General features: G+C 39.2%; 1 protein-coding gene across 2 annotated transcripts; it reads right to left on the bottom strand.

Moving 5' to 3' along the window:
- Window positions 1–332: 332 nt before the first annotated feature.
- rbm6 (RNA binding motif protein 6) lies at window positions 333–14,868 on the bottom strand. Of its 2 annotated transcripts, none has more exons than XM_085406933.1 (23): window positions 14,733–14,868; window positions 14,063–14,130; window positions 11,358–12,870; window positions 11,177–11,266; window positions 10,990–11,059; window positions 10,015–10,088; window positions 7,019–7,093; window positions 6,496–6,787; window positions 6,231–6,388; window positions 6,034–6,134; window positions 5,862–5,931; window positions 4,537–4,600; window positions 4,392–4,441; window positions 4,184–4,304; window positions 2,937–3,034; window positions 2,256–2,600; window positions 2,012–2,161; window positions 1,833–1,898; window positions 1,526–1,756; window positions 1,365–1,439; window positions 1,187–1,284; window positions 1,001–1,052; window positions 333–911 (listed from the first exon to the last, which is right to left on the bottom strand). In XM_085406933.1, the coding sequence occupies exons 2-23, from the start codon at window positions 14,107–14,109 to the stop codon at window positions 816–818; spliced, it is 3,936 nt and encodes a 1,311-aa protein (XP_085263059.1). In that variant the 5' UTR covers window positions 14,110–14,130; window positions 14,733–14,868; the 3' UTR covers window positions 333–815. The 2 variants fall into 2 exon arrangements, with proteins under 2 accessions (XP_085263059.1, XP_085263058.1); XM_085406932.1 differs by having other exon boundaries at window positions 4,537–4,603.
- Between the last annotated feature and the right edge of the window lie 1,642 nt (window positions 14,869–16,510).

The raw sequence follows: 16,510 nt of genomic DNA on the forward strand, positions 1-16,510 counted from the left end.
GAACCACCACTGTAGGTCTTAGTTAAACTCAATAAAAGGAGAGATGGTGATGTTCTGGGTTCTGCAAATTGCAAACATTAAAACTACAATCAAGACTTACTGTAATGAATAAAACAATTTGTCAAAGCTGGTCTTCACCAGCATCCATAATTAGAAATATACACATCCACTTGAGACCTTCGGCTGTCTTCAAGTTGGTGAAGACATCAAACGCATTCTTACTTGATTCAATTATCTCACACCAACATATAACACGGCATCACACTGCCACCTAGTGGTCAGGAGATGTGTGTGCAGCAGACATGAACCTCAACAGACACAGAAACACGAGGTCAATTTCTTTCTTTTGTTTTTTACTTAAAATATGCACATATATAATAATTTTAACCATTCAAATTAGAGTGTAAAAAAAATCGTTCATTTTAAAGACAAAACCGTCGCCATAGTGACATTTCTTTAAAAGGGCAGGGAGAGAAAAAGACAATCTAGACACATTCACAAATATACATACAGACCACAAAAACAACAAACAAAAAAAAAAGTGGGGGGAAAAGGGCAAAAAGTATTCAAATAAACTGTATTAACACTTCATATACAAAATTCATAAAGTTTTTTGTGTGGGGTTTTAAGCTCAATTGCAGCCTTGCAATGTATTTTTAAGATCTCATTATCTGTCAGTGTTCAGTGTACAAAAATGTGTAATAATACACATTTACTACACAGTAATAATGTCCAAAGGCATTTGTACAGGTCTCTCATGCCATGGCATGTTTTTAACATTTCACATATCAAACAGAAGATGTGTTCAGATGAGATCACTCAAGTTCCTTGAACCGTGCAAACATGGCCTTGCGTACTGCTTGTTTGTAGGTGGCATGGTCCCAAACGACAGGCTCCTTCTTCTTCCTTGGCTAGAAAAGAAAAAAAAACTCAATAAGATGTCCAGATAACAAAAACCTTTCATAATGCTAAAATCAATCAAATGAAACCCCGCACTTACCGCGACAGGTTCCGCCCCTAAACCAGGCCTCTCGCTGACTTTATTCATTTCCCTAAACACAGGAAACACTGTTAGGCAAATATGACCAGAAGCATGCTTTAAATTTATTTATTTTTACAATTCTCGTAATATTTACTTTGTTTCCCATTTTAGTCACAATAAACACATTTTGTTAATGCCTCTTACCTGGAGCTCCCAGCCCAGGTGTTTTGATGCTGTGGTTGTGAGTGATGGTGTTTTCTTCTTTTCTGTTCTGGTGATTTGGGTGCTTCTTTGGCACTCAGCTGTAGAGGATGCAATCACTTTTACTTAGACTACTGAATTATCCACTGCAAACGTTCCCACTCCACGCATGTCCACTTACTTGTCTTTCCTGGTTCTCCAGTGCCTCCAATTCCTTCTTTGACCTCTTAATTTTAAGGTGGATCTCCATATTTTGCTGTGGAAATAACAATGCAAGTTTTAGAAGCTAAATTTGTAGTATCAGTGCCAATAACTGATGATAGACAAGTCAGAGGGTAGTACTTTGTGCAGATCAGAAAGCTGTTGGTGACGGATAAGAGCATCCTTGTTGGGGAACTGCCTTCTACACAACAGACACGCCATCTTCTTCCAGTCAGTCAGTTTGTCGTCCTTTTCTTTTGACTGGCCGCTCTGAGCGGTTTTAACCGTCTCATCCTCCTTTTCTTCCTCCACCTCTTCATCGCTTCCGGCTCCATAGTCTGATGCCAGCATACCCAGGGATCCCATTGGACGCTGAAAACGGAAGCAGATGAAGATTAAACTGAGAATAACCAAAACACCAAAAATATGACCCAGGAGGAAATCTTACTTTTGACTTCTCGTCTTTCTTAGCAGGAGCAAGGGGCTTCTTAAAAAGATCATCTCCACCTGCAATCTGCAGATGACAGAATAGAAGGAAAAATGATTACAAAACAAAAGAAAGCAATAGCTGTTACTCCTGCATGTGAAATCGAGTCGACTCAATTATGATGTTTGGGGGTCCCTAACCTTCCTTTCAAATACAGCGAAACCAGCATCGGCCGATTTAGACTGCCTCTTATCGTCGTCTGTTCCGGTCTTCAGCAGAGGAGATGGAGCACGCACAGTTTCCTTTTGACGATTCTGGATCTTCGCCCAGCGCTCCATATCTTTCATTATCTGCAAATAGGAAAAAAAAACATTTCTCATCTATTTGCCCCCTGCACACATTTATTTAACATTATGCACAGCAGATTTGCTACATAACTGATACCTTGACAGCAGCTAGGCTTCTTGGCTTCTCCTCCTTATCCTTCTCTTTGTCCTTTTTAGCAGAGTCGTCACCTTCTTTGTCCGGAGCAGCACCAGAAACTGAGCCGGGCTCCTGAGCTGAGCTGGCAGCTGAAACTGGAGCTGGAACCGTTGAAGCCTGAAGTGACACTGACGGCTTCTTCATTTCTAGAGGAGCATCTGCTGCTGGGTTTGAAAGAATGGCCTGGTCTTCAGCCGTCATGGTAACAGGTTGGTTATCTGCAGAGTTACTTCCTGGGACTGGGACATAGGTCTTTGACACAGCATCCCAGTACAAGTACTCCTGGGCTTGAGCATTATAGAAATACTACACACACACACACACACACACACACACACACACACACACACACACACACGATTAAAACCTCTATTCAAGTTCCCTTTGGGGTTGCTTAAAAATCTGCTAAATTAAATCAAAGCATCTTCTTATTACTTAATGATTGGGTCATAATTTTTAATCACCTAAACAATCCATCTTCTCAAAAAGAAGTTGGAGGTACTGGGTAGATGTTTTAATTATGCAGTGAAATCTACAACATACAAACTCGTATTCACATTCTTCACAGCAATCATTAATCTCACTGACTAATCTCACTGATTAATCTCACTTTGCACTTTTTTAGGCAGTGTGGAGGCTCACCCTGGAGTTCGGATCGTAGTATAGCGTTGTCTCCGGATCGTAATAGAAGCCTGACGTGGCATCATACAAGTAGCTAGACGTGTCTGGAATTTCAGCTCCTGGAGTAAGCATAGCAAATGAATAAACATAAATACATTGGATGTAGGGGTGGGCGGTATAAACTGTATACGGTAGAAACGATATAAATTTGGCCAACGGTAGAGCTTTTGACTATACCACTCTCCCGCTCTAGGGCACAGCAGTATCATCTGCAAATTATGCCGGGCAACAGTAATAACTACGAGACGAAGCACTTTTGGAATATGGGAAAAGCCAAAAATGGCGCTTCCCCCACTTCCAAACCATTGATTCATTAATGCTGAATTCTCTCGCAGCTGCTCTATTCCCATGTTATTGCAGTATATTAATCACCAACCTCGTATTGTGGATGGATTATCTCAGTTGTTCTCCTGACTGAAGTTTGGTCCGTTTATAGCATCCTTCCATGCGATTGCATGTGTCCCTAACCACCAGAAACCCTCACGTTAACTTTTATCCAGTGGAAAAAGGTTAGCGTTCATCCTTCAGCTTCACTATGCTAATGTTATGCTAACGTAGCTGTTTTGCTAGCAATCATGTAGTACATCATTATATACCCGCTAGTCCAACTTCAGTAACCCTACAAACGTCACTGCTGTTTAGTTTTCTCTCTTCATTTATGTTGGAAGTGATAGCAGAGCTGTACGTTTTAATTTTTTCAAAAATCTCTCAGTCAGAACATGGTATATCATGTTTAAGTGGAAACTAGCGAGCTAACTTCCTGCTAACTTCGAACTCCGATGAATTTAATAAATTCTGTTTTCATGGATGCATGGATCTTAAACTTAATTGTTACACCTGGTAAAGCAGCAACGCTGATCATTTTATTAAATATGAAAGAATTTAGACAGTTTTAACTCTCAGTGTTGCCGCAGTGTTTGTTTGACTTTGGGACCTGGGCCGTGTACTACATAAAATCGGTTCGAAGTCAGTAAGCACAACCAGAATTCATACATAAGGTACGCTGTTGATTTTTGAGAAAATTAAAGGATTTTAAGTGTGCCTTATAGTGTGTAAAATACGTTATACAGAAGAAAAGAATATATCACGATATATACATTTACCACACATGCTTCAAATTATACCTTGATATGGATTTTAGGCCATATCGCCCAGCCCTAATTGGATGGTAGATGATCCTAAAAAAAGACCCATTTAAACCGTCTAACCATAAATGTAGGCCTGTGATCCGTCTGTGGTAGCTGCCATCCCAGAAGACTCTGTGGTCACATGAGTTCCAGCCAACTGGTATGATGGATCCACAGTTGGAGGTGCAAGATAGCCGATTCCCTTTGAGGGGTTGAAAAATAAAGACAGTTATATGGTCACATTTCAGACAGCATATTTGCAACTTTGCTCTTTTGGTATGCAACCTACCAGGGTACCGCTGGGGTCTAATGGCGGCGCAGCATTAGATATCGCAACACCTGAGGAGAAACAATAGTTTTTAAATTACAAAAAAAAAAAAAAGAATTATAACCAACAGGAGAGACACACTAGACTGTATCTGAGAAAGAGTCACCTTGCATTCCAGTAAGAGCACCAGTAGGTGGCTGCAAGAACTGTGGAGGTTGTGGAAACTGCTGCTGCTAAAACACAGAAAGAAAATAGATCATCTGAGTTTGCATCATTCACTTCAGCTTCAGTAATTAGAGAGCACTGCACATTTAATAATGCTGACTCTTATTACTTAGATATTTGTTTTTGAAACCCCAGAACTACTACCACCTCGATAAAGATGCAGAACAGCAGTCAATACTTGTTCACATACTTTTGCATAACACCTAAACATCAATAGTCAATGTAACTCATTGCTGACAAATCATGATGCATGGCAGCACTTGTCAATTAGTGATGCTTTTCATTTTACTTTATTTATTTTTTTAAATACCACAAGATATACAAATATAATAGGGAGCTTTTTTAAATATATGACTTTATAATTTACTGTAAAGCTGATGAGCACACAGCCTTTGGTCATGTGTCTTCACCCAGACATCATGCAGAGATGTTCAAACAAGTTCATTCATAATGCACGCCTCCCACGCTGCTTTTGGATGTTCTCACTACAGACATGCCCAAACAAACAACAGTCTTTAGTCCTGGTTTGTATCCGTAGCTCCTCCTTCCTTCTAGCCTCTTTATCCATCTTATTCAGTAAGTCTGCCCCAGGGCAGCTGTGGCTACAACTGTACCTTGCCTCCACCAGTGTATGAATGTGAGAGTGAATGAATAGTGGAATTGTAAAGCGCTTTGAGGGAACCCAAAAGACGCTATATAAATGCAATCCATTATTATTATTATTATTATTATTCACTTTCAATCATTCCCTTCTCTCATTCCACTTTTCTTCACCTCCCTTCTCATCCTCACATCCTCCCCCACTGTCATTATCCAACTACTTTACCTTCATATAACTTTCACCCTCCTGTTAGCCCTCTATTTTTCCCACCTTGCTTCTTCGCTTTTTAACAGTAGCTGCCCTTTACAGCACAGCATGGTAGCTCAGTGACGAGTAATGCAGTCTAACAGACAAACTACATCACCTCAACCTGGGCGACCAGGTGTTTGTTTGGAGTTCTGTGTTCTCCTTAGTCATTAACATCATTAGAAATCAAAGCTCTGGAGTTTAGTAGTATTTGTACAGAACTAATATTATAAACCCTTTTAAGCTGTTATGATCTTAATGAAATTATGCACTTAAATTCACTTTGCCTACTGAACTGAGGAAGGGGTCACTGCTTGGAGCTCCCAATAAAAACAAAAAACCAAAAAGAAAACCCTTCATGAGTTTAACATTCAAAGATGCAAGTTTCTATAATTTTTTTTATAATTACCACAACTTACCCCGATTATGCTGCTGTCAGGTGGAAACCCAAGGATAGAAGTGTTTGATTTCTCAACATCTTTTTTGACACTGAAGGAAAACCAAAAAGAAAAAAAAAGAAAAAAAAAAAAAGGTAAAGATTTTTCTAGTGAACATGTCTGATTTGAAAATCTTTGCAACACAGTTACTTACTTTTGGTTCTTCAGGGGTTTTGCAACCTCAGCATATACTCTGACTCCATCGATATAAAGGGGCCTGGGTTTAGTGAGGAGTTCAACCAGACGTGTCACTTGCTACAAAAGAAGAAACAATGGTATGTTTCGGATACTGAACAAATAACCCCATTACAAACTCAACAAGAATGGAAAAGTAGCGATATCTGGCAGTACCTCATGGGAGTCCATGTCAACAAAGCAGAAGCACTTTGATCCAGGTGGTTTGCCTTTCACTAGACGAACATTTCTCTCATCCAAATAAGCAAAGGGATCCAAGGCTTTCAGGATAGTCTCAACTGTTGTTGTGGACTTCACATTTTTTATTATCATGGCTGTAACAGTGACAACAATTTTTTACTTTAACTGTATTAGCACATAACTGAATAAACATATTCATCCATATCAAGATACAAAGGACAACAAACTGAAGTTCGCATACTCTTGCTGTCTTTAAATACGGAGTCAGACTGTTGTGAGGGGTGATGAGGAAGGTTGCGGTTGTTCCAAGACTCTGCCTGTTGCTCCGTATCATGCTGTTGAAGCCGCTGGTCCACCTGCTGCTGCCAGGCCTCTGGAGTGAGGTCAGAGCTACGCTGCCACTGACTATGAGAAAAGGTCTCAATCGGATCCTTTGGTCTGGACCCATTCAGGTTCATCTTCAGCTCTTCCAAAGGTTCATCTGATATGGGCAATTGGGGCTCCTGGATTTGAGGTACTTTGTGATCTGATTCCTGTAGCAAGAGAAAATGCGAGCCATAAATTTTAAAAAGCATTTTTTCACGTCATCTTTTACTTAGATATTAGCTTTATTTTATTTACAAAGTCATCTTGCTCCTATAAGCTAGTACAAGTTACTATTGTTGCTGTTTTCTATTAATGTAAGCCCAATAATCAATGTGTTCTGATAATTCAGAAGAAACTGTTTTTTGAACTGAAGAACTAAAGATTCTTTATTCACTCACATGAACACGTCTTTCACACTCTTCTGGCTGGATATACTTAATTGAAGTAGTTCTAGTGCCAACCTTTATAGACCCCTGAAAGAAGAACAGAAAATACCAGTCAACACTAAACTTCCCAGTTACTCATATCTAAAATACCAGTGACACCCAACATGCACTGTGGCAGGTTTAGCCCTCCTCTCTTCTATGAGGACAAAATGGGCCATCACTAATGAAAAAGTGCAAAGCCCATGTCCATGACCCATGCTACACATGGGTCATTAGTCCCCGAAAAAACAGCTAGTTGAAAGGGGACCACAAATAAGCGCTGTCTATGGATTATATTCATTACTACTCTATCAATAGATAAAATTATCATGTGGGCCATTATAATCTCACATTTCTTGAGCCAAAGTAACATGCTGAAATGTATTTTTTGCCCAACCAAAACCCAAAGCTATGCAACTCACTATTAAACAAGAAAAGGACAGGGAACCCCGAACTGAAGAGCTAAAATAGGCAATGTTTTTCTTTCTTTTCTTTTTTGTCAAAAATAACTGAGATCATGCCAATTTTTTTCCCCTCTCAATCCACCAGCCTTATTAAACAGTCAGCACATGAAGTCTGAGAAGTGTCATTAGAATCAGATTATCTACAGTTGTCCCTTTCTCACATGGAGCACGCAGTAGATATGTCCACATTTGATGCATTGTCAATACTAAAAACACTCCAGAGAGTTGCATAGTCAGAGCGGGTAGGAGGCTGGACACATGGCGCCCACTGCTCCTTGCGAAGTCACCAAAACTGCACTAGTCTCACATTTGCAGAATCAGATATAACGCAGACTTAGATATAGAGAGCTGGTCCAGACATTAGAAATTTCACTCTTGGTCTACAAGACAGCCATCCACGGAAGAATAAAGGTCACTCTAAAGTTCTAGATGAGAACCAAATTCTGAGCAGATGAGTTGTACAAACCAAACATTGCCACTGTAAATAACCCATTTCCAACACCAGGCTGTATCTGCATGAGATGTATCCAAGCAAAACCTACAGTACGTATAAATGTTTTTACAAATTTTGAACCATTTATCATCCATAACACTGTGGAAGTCAAAAATGCATCTGAATGTGGCCAGTGTGTCTTCATTCCAGAGCCATTATTTTACCCCCCAAAAACTAGAGCCATCCTTTTCCTCTCCCAGGAGTTTCAAGGTGGATATTCAAATATTTGTCATTAAAACCTGACAACTGATTCCATTGGCGTATGTTTTTTTGAACGAGCCGATCACAAGCTGCTGAACATGTACAAAAATAAATAAGTTATTGGTGTAATAAAGGTGAAAAGCAAAACAGTCAACTTGAGCCAAAACAGCTACACATTTCAGCAAAAATCCAACTGGCCAAGATAAGTCAAGATCAAAGTTGCTCCAAGCAATCCAAAGGCCGATATCGAAAACCACAAAAACAAATAAATAACTGATGAGTTCAAGAGGCCAGCAAGAATTTGCAAGACTTGCATTCTGAGAAAAAGTTGAAGATAAATGAAATTGAACCAAAAATATAAGACATACTGCAGAAACCTGAAGACAAGACTGTTTGCAACTGTGTCTTGAAGCTTTGTGAATCTGTATTCCCCACTTTCAGGCATTCCATGAAAATTTGTGCAGTCAGAGAATCCATCCAATAAATGTTGTGGCATAGCAGCAAAAACAGAAATGTCAACATAATGAATGACCCTAAAGGAACAGTCAGCGGCTCGATCACAAATCAAACAGCTTCATTACGAGGAAACGCCAAAATAACTTTCTTGGCGATTCAACAACAGCTGAAATAATATAGTCAAGATATCGTCCACTTATTTCAGTTTGCACCAAAGTCGTGAAGCAACAAACTACAGCGCCAAGCTGCAAGCACAGCTAAAAGCTCTCGAATGCAAAGTAGTTACAGACATTATAGATAAGTGGGTATTCACTATAATGCTTTACCTGTCCTAAAATTACAACTGGAAAAGGTTTCAATCAAGACCCCAAAATAATAATTTGAATGAAGACAGTCAGCAACACAGCTTACAGCCACCACACACAACTCCTACAAAACAAATACGGTCAACTGGTGAAAAGTGACATCTTTCAGCTACTTCAATCAATCAGTTACATTTCAGCTACAATACTGTTTTTCAACCCCAAGCCTCAAGATGAACCGACTATCACCTTCTGATATGCCTTCAAACTCTATTCCTCAAACTTGGAATCTTTCAAAGGGTGCCGGTACAGAAAACGAGCACCAATCAGCCTCCTTTTCCCCCCCATTTTATGGGAAATCCCGTGAAAATTGCTGTGTAAAATGTTAAAACTTGCAGCTGCTTACTTGAAAACAAAATGCCACCACAAGACATAAAGGCACCCATTTGTCGCAAGCAGCAAAAAATTTCCTTTGGTCTTCATAACCAAATAGAGTAAACGTTCGAGTTTAAAAAGAATAAATGTTAAAAATCATTGATTCATTGTAGATAATGAGACTAGCTTTTCATCAAACGTTAAACCATGCAAGAACTATATTTATAGTTTCTGGTTAAATACGTTGTAGTGTTACTCGTTTGGCACATCATGGCTGAAATCTGAAAAGTTAGGACTAGTAATCAATAAAAGGAAAACCAGTTACTGTCTGTACATACTGTTTTAAAGTCGTATTTTTTCTAGATCGACTTAATAGGTTATCTGTGGCATTATTATGGCTGTGTGGATAAGCACTGATATGTTAATAAAAGAGATTAGGACCACCTATTAAAATATATATGTATATATATATATATATATATATATATATATAATAAGAAAAAAAAGATCTCTTAAACTGTCGACATCTGACATCATCTCCTCAGCCAAGATGACTTCACTAAGAATTAAAGCAATCCCTTCCATGGTTCTCTTCCTCCCCATTTAATAAATGCCCCCTCAACCCCTAGTAATCCTGATGGAAGAGATGGCCTTCGTAGAGTGACGAGGATGGGCCACCTTGTTGGACTCCATGAAGTGGACTGCATCCTCGAGGTTTAAAAACTCCACATAGGCCGTATCGTAGCTGTAACCTGGGGACAGCATTTGAAATACAGATGGGTTTTTGTTAGTCAATGCCAGTAATGATAGTCACCCAGTGAAACATTACAAGAATGCATTTGTGAATACATCGAGACAAAGCGAGCGAATTTTCACACCTTTACCGACACCCATACCTTTTCAGGAAAACTTTTAGTTTATGCCTTTTTTTTTTCTTAATCAGTCTTCAGATGACTGACGACATTTCAGACTCGTCATGAAAGGCTTTGATAAGCCAAGCCTTGACAAACCACTGGCAAGTGAGTGTTTGAGTAGAGAGCACCATGGAGACAGAAAAATTTACAATTTGTGTTCATATCTAATCAAAAACGAAAAAAAGGCACCCATTTCTGTGAGGTGTTTTGATACATTTGACATGATCTTCACAAAAAAGCTCAGCATCATGAAGGCACTGCGTGTACAGCGACCCACTGAGGAAAACTTTCACACTAAAGCAGATGTTTAAATCAGGAAGATGAACAAAGCGCCAGCAGCGGGCTTTCCATTTCAGATTGGCAGACATCTTTTCCCCCCTGATCAGAGTACTTGGATAGCGTCCCCGAAGGACACATTCAGCAAGTCACATGCCACACGTCTTTTTTCTGACGGGTCACCAAATATCACTCTCCAAAAGCTGCTAATATTTAATCTTGCTAAGTCTTTTTAAGCGCTGGCAAAGACCCCAGGTCCTCAAACATGAAAAAGGATTGCAGAAACACCCCACCCCCCTGCTTCTTTTCACTGAGCAAGTTACCAGAGACAACCAACAAGAAAAGCAACCAAGAATGTAAAGAAATAAAGAATGCGGAGGTTCGAATGTCGTAAAAGCGAATCGTCAGGACAGACTAGCGAGAAACTGTCCCAAACAGTTCCACAAAGAAATTTCATTCTTACCTGGCACAACCTTCTTGATTTTCATCCCCTGCATTGGCACACCATCACGAGCTGCAAAAGCACCAAGAATCTGCAAAACATTTCAAAATGAGTAAGCTATGTCATGTCTGTCTATGCCAATTAAAAACACAGTATGGTTTAAAAATAGATAATGTAAAAGACAAGGTTGCATTTCTATTTCAATTACCTGCTCCATTGTGGCAGTCTTAGGAATACCAGTTACAGATATAGTATTGGAAACGTTGTCTTCCATTGATGCACTCCTGTAATCTTGATCCTTTCAGGCAGCAGCCATTAAAATATTCAAATATTATTAATACAATATATTGTTAAACAAATACTAGTGAGGAAAAACAAATTACACATACCTTGGAACCAGAATCGCTAAACTTTGAAGGTGAGATTGGTTTAGACTCTTTAAGGAGTTTCTCTGGAGCTTGAAGTTCTTCATGTTTGTAGTCAAAAACCCCTCCAGAGCCTGTTCTGTAATCAATGTCCCTATAGTCCTGATCTCTTGCCTGTATAGTGCTGCTGCTTGGGAAGTCCTGTTCGGGCCCTAGCTTACCCCTTCCAGGTCCTTGATTTGGTGGGATATCCTTCATCTCTTTAAAGCGATCAGTTGGCTCCTGAATTTCGTGTAAAGGATGATTCTTCTCCAAAGGCGGTCTTTCATCACAATTTGATTTATTGTGAATATGCTTTGGGTCTCTTTCTCCAAGCCAATGTTTACCCTCATTTTCTCTTCCTTGAGGGCCAGTAAGGGGACTTATTTGTGGAAGCGGAAGATCTTGTGGGCCTTTGCTTCCAATTGGTGGTAGACCCATGGGAGGAAAGCGATCACCACGAGGAAAGCCAAGATCCTTCCGTGGAAAGTCAACAGATGGTCTATCCCGCTCATTAAAGCCTGGTGGATCCCTAATATTCACATCTCGGCCAAAACCTACAGGTAAGCTGGGTTCAGGTACACCACCCATACCTTTGTTGAAGAAAGAGTTGCTATCCTTTCGACGGTTCTTCCATTCTTCTGCAAGTGTCATCTCTTCACCACTCCGATAATCCATAAGGGGACTGTTACTCTGCTCAGAATATTCTCTCTTTCTGATAGTGTCTACTGCACCCATAAAGTCTGACCTAGGAGGACCGACATCTGGAGGTATGTCTGGTCTTCCTCTGTTTTGTGGAGGGACATCATTATTTCCGAATCTTAAAGGAGATCGATCTCTACCTCTAAATTCAGCTGAAGGTCCGGGACGATTTCTGAAATCCATATCAGAATCAAAGCCACCCCTTGCATTGAAAGGCGGCCCTCCTCTCCTGTCAGTGTCCATCATTCTCCTGTCACGTGCAGCCATGTCCATATCATAGCGACCTGCCTCTCCCATTGGTGGTCTGTCATGCATGTCTATAAATCCATCCTTTCGCTCCATTTGATCCATGGGGAACCCTCTTCTTCCATCAACATTGGGATTGCTAAACCGTGGCATATCGTAATGGAATGGTTCCCTCTCCCTCATATCCATAAACCTGTTTGTTTCTTGAGGCGGCATACCCCTGCCTCCCATATCTACGGAGTTCCTGCCGGGCCCAGGGAGACCTGAAGAATTCATAAGTTTGTCTCTAATGGAATTTTCATAGTGCCGCCGAAGACTGAAATCAGGCTTTTCTCCAGGTCTGAAGAACTCTCTGTTTGGCTCCCTTCCTCGCATATCATGTTGGTCCATATCACGCCCCCTCATGGGTGGCCCATCCATCCTCCTCATTTCCATAGGCGGCAGATCAAGGGGTCTTGGGCCCATATGACCTATATTCATCCCATCTCTACCTCTATAGTCAGGCATGGGACGATCTCTGCCCCCAAACATTTCTCCACGGTGATCACCACTGGAATATATTAATATTTATTAAAATATTATTTAAAACAAAAAACAGGTGCAAGCATGGTAGAACTAAGTGACATCCAATGATTCAGTTTAATTGAATTCACTGAGGCTTTATTAGCATGGGTTTCATGAAACAATAGTGCAAAAGCATCAGAATTTATCAAGCTATTTGGATAGTACATCATGACAATAATCTGTACATTAATACAGTTTTATGCTTTATGTTGACAACATGAAAATACAATGTATCACATGCATGTCTGTGTGCATAGGTAATTTAAAGTCCTTAAGTTGTGGCATGTTAATTAAGAATAGGTATTCTTTGAAAGAATATGTATTATGTAGATTTTGTAAACTTAAATATACAAAATCTGAGGATTTACTTTGTTAAAGCAACTTTTACATTTCAGAAAATGAATGTCTGTCTTAACCTCACTTGCTTAACAGTTATCACTGACCACATATAACCTTCATATCATCTTAAGATGTTTATTCTTTTCCATTTTCAAAATAGGACTGATTACATTTTTATACCACCAGCTGTATAGTTTTACACCAACTGGTGTTGGGCTAGGAGTGGGAACTGTATCGTTTCTGAGAAGGACCAGTTAGTCCCAGCACCAAATGACACAGCAGCTGTTGTGTGTGGGGAGATTTAGCATGCAGGTTTTTATAGGTTTGGAAAAACATTTGAGTGAGAATATTTAGTAGAGGTCTGTGTGCTTATCTACATGTATTTGTTTGTGGTTCTTTGTCTACATGAGAAATGCCTTTACAGACTTTTGCTAATAAAGGTTCTGACATGTCCCCCATTGTGTAGTGCTGAGTGGACCTCATTCTTCACTACTCTATAGCAATATGGATAATCTTAAGCCAGATTTGACAGTGAGCGGATATGTTTATCCAGATCAATACAAACATTCGATGGTTCAAGGTAGGTAGCAAAATGTATTGCATAACTTTTTCAAATTAATGATAGTGCCAAATCACATCAGCAGTCGCTTAAATGCGCTATAAGTTGTAAGGCAAAGACCCTACAATAATTATATAATAATCTTTCAAATATGCAAATACATTTCCTACTGCTTGCAAATAGCATTACAGATAAAAACATGTGAAATTGGGCAGAAATAAATACACAATAGCACATCTTAAAGTCAGTATGCGCTTATGACTAAATGATGCTCGTTTACCGAAAGGGTGGTCCTCCCCGTGGTCCTTGCCCTGGTCCATCCCACATTCTTATAAGTCAGTATCCTATCTGCAGAGTAAAAAAAACCCAATTTGCGTTATTATCCACACCATCTAAGCTACCTATGGTACATCGGTCATTTAATAATAAAGATGATAACTACTGGGCTTTGACAGAAAAAAAAACCAATAGGACTGATCAGAAATCTTTGAATGCACAGTCACGTGAAAGTGTCCATTTATATGTCAGGAAGAGCGCTATTAGGCCGAAACAAAGATGATTTTCAAAAGATGGCTGCACGGGATAAACATGCAGTGTGGCGTGAGTGCTAATGGTTGCCCACAAAAGAACGGCTCGCTAATTATAGCCATAGGTAGGCCTCACAAAACTACGCCACAACATAGACAAACAATGACGTCCTACTAATTGAACTGCGAAGGAATTCAACGACACGATCGAATCATTTCATCAGCGACAGTGTTTTAACTTGTAAGACCGTTGTAACAAAAGTCAGTCTACCGTAAGTGATGAGTGACGCTATCGAAGCTAACGTAACTTGGCTAACGATTAAAGGACGTTTTCGTTTTCCAAGCTTCCAACTGCGCAGCACCTTCACCAAGGCTTATTTTTTTACAGTATTATTACGTGTATATTCAGTGTATGGAACCCACCTCGGTTGCTCCTCGAGCTGAGAGTTGATACTGCGAGAATTTGTCGCTCAGACCGTCGATGGCTTGAACGAACTGCCGAAAAATGGAGGCGTGTGCTCTTCTTCTACAGCTGCTGCAGCGCAGACTCGTCTTCTTCGTTTTTGTTATACTATACCTATGCAGGGAGAATTGCTGCCACCCAGCGGTTATTAAATACAATAATAACAAGAAGAAGAAGATGATGATGATCTCCTCCCACTGCACCCCAAAACTTTCTCTGTGGTCTTTCTCTTTTACCTCCTGTCTGGAAGTTCCATGTTCCACTGCCTTTGTCCAGTAGATCCATTATCCTTCCTCTGTACATGTCCAAACCATTTCAGCCATCCCTCTCTAATTTTACCTCTATGATGTGCTTTCTAATTTCTAATCCTGTCCTTTCTGGTCCCTCAAATGAAAATTTAAGCATCTTCCACTCTGCCACCTACAGTTCCTCCTCTCCTTTTTGTTAGTGCCTCATAATAATAATAATAATAATAATAATAATAATAATAATAATAATAATAATAATAATAATAATAATAATAATAATATGTTTCATATTGGGTGTCCAATTGAGTTTAGTTTTCAAAAATCACTGAAAATCCAATTTACCACAGACAATTATAGAAGCCCCATGCTAAAGTCTAAAGCTTAAAGGCACAATACACAATATAAATATTGGCTGGGACATTTTATGAACATGCATGTGTTTGCATATGTTGCATCTATTGTTTGTTTTCTGTGTCAGCAATTATCACAGTTTTTAATTAAATACACTTTCTTGGTATAATATTACTGGAATTGCTGATCTGGTCTGACATTGGGCAAAAGGCATGGATTCTTATACTAATTGAGAAACAAAGCAAAACATAACAACACAATCAAATATCAAATACTGTATCATGTAAGTGAAGGGCAACTTCAGAAGAATGTCAGCTTGTTTCAGCAACAGGAGTATTGCTCATTTTATTCATTCACAAGCATTGTAGCAACTTGTTAGCTCAGCTAAAGGTTGCCAAATACACACAATTAAAAAAAATACACATGTATACACATACAATTCAAATATACATAGTCGTACAGAATATGGACTCTGCCATAAACTCTGAGTTTTACTAGCTACGAGTTACAACACAATAACAACTAAAACATCACTCCACACAGAATGCTCTACATCTAGTTTTCAGTGTTTTAAATGAAGTGTCAAAGAGGACGGAACACAATTATCAATACAGCGGCTAAAGACTCTAAACGGAGGCGCAAATAAAACAGCTAAAACATTTCAATGAACTTAGTAAGCATATGTAATCAAGTTGTTCCTCTTGAAACATATTCGTACATGACTGCAACAAATATTAAGGCACTTTAACTTAAAACATATGCTTTCTTATGCCTTAAAATTCTAAGTTGTCAAAAGTTGCCCGGTAGTAGTCATGGTGTCAAATTGAATCCACTGTATTTTATAAAATATTTGAATACCACTCATATTGTACAAGTTTGAAATCTTTAAGACAGCTGAAAAATAATTATTTGGACTTTTAGTTTTATATTCAATTACTTGTGAGATGGTGTGTTGCTGTCTATTTTGGAGAGACTTTTAAATACAACTCTATATATTTATTTTGAAATAAACCTTAGTATCGTTAAATTACCAACTCATAATTTTAGGCCACAAGATATAAACTCAGGATTTTAAGTTCTGAAGCTAAAGTAGCAATTTGCCAAAACAAAGACAAATATATCTATATACAGTGGCAGGT

Source organism: Rhamphochromis longiceps, linkage group LG5, assembly GCF_057381845.1.
Source record: "Rhamphochromis longiceps isolate RC_006_pf linkage group LG5, R_longiceps_female_GT1.1, whole genome shotgun sequence".
In the NCBI taxonomy this organism is placed as follows: Eukaryota; Metazoa; Chordata; class Actinopteri; order Cichliformes; family Cichlidae; genus Rhamphochromis; species Rhamphochromis longiceps.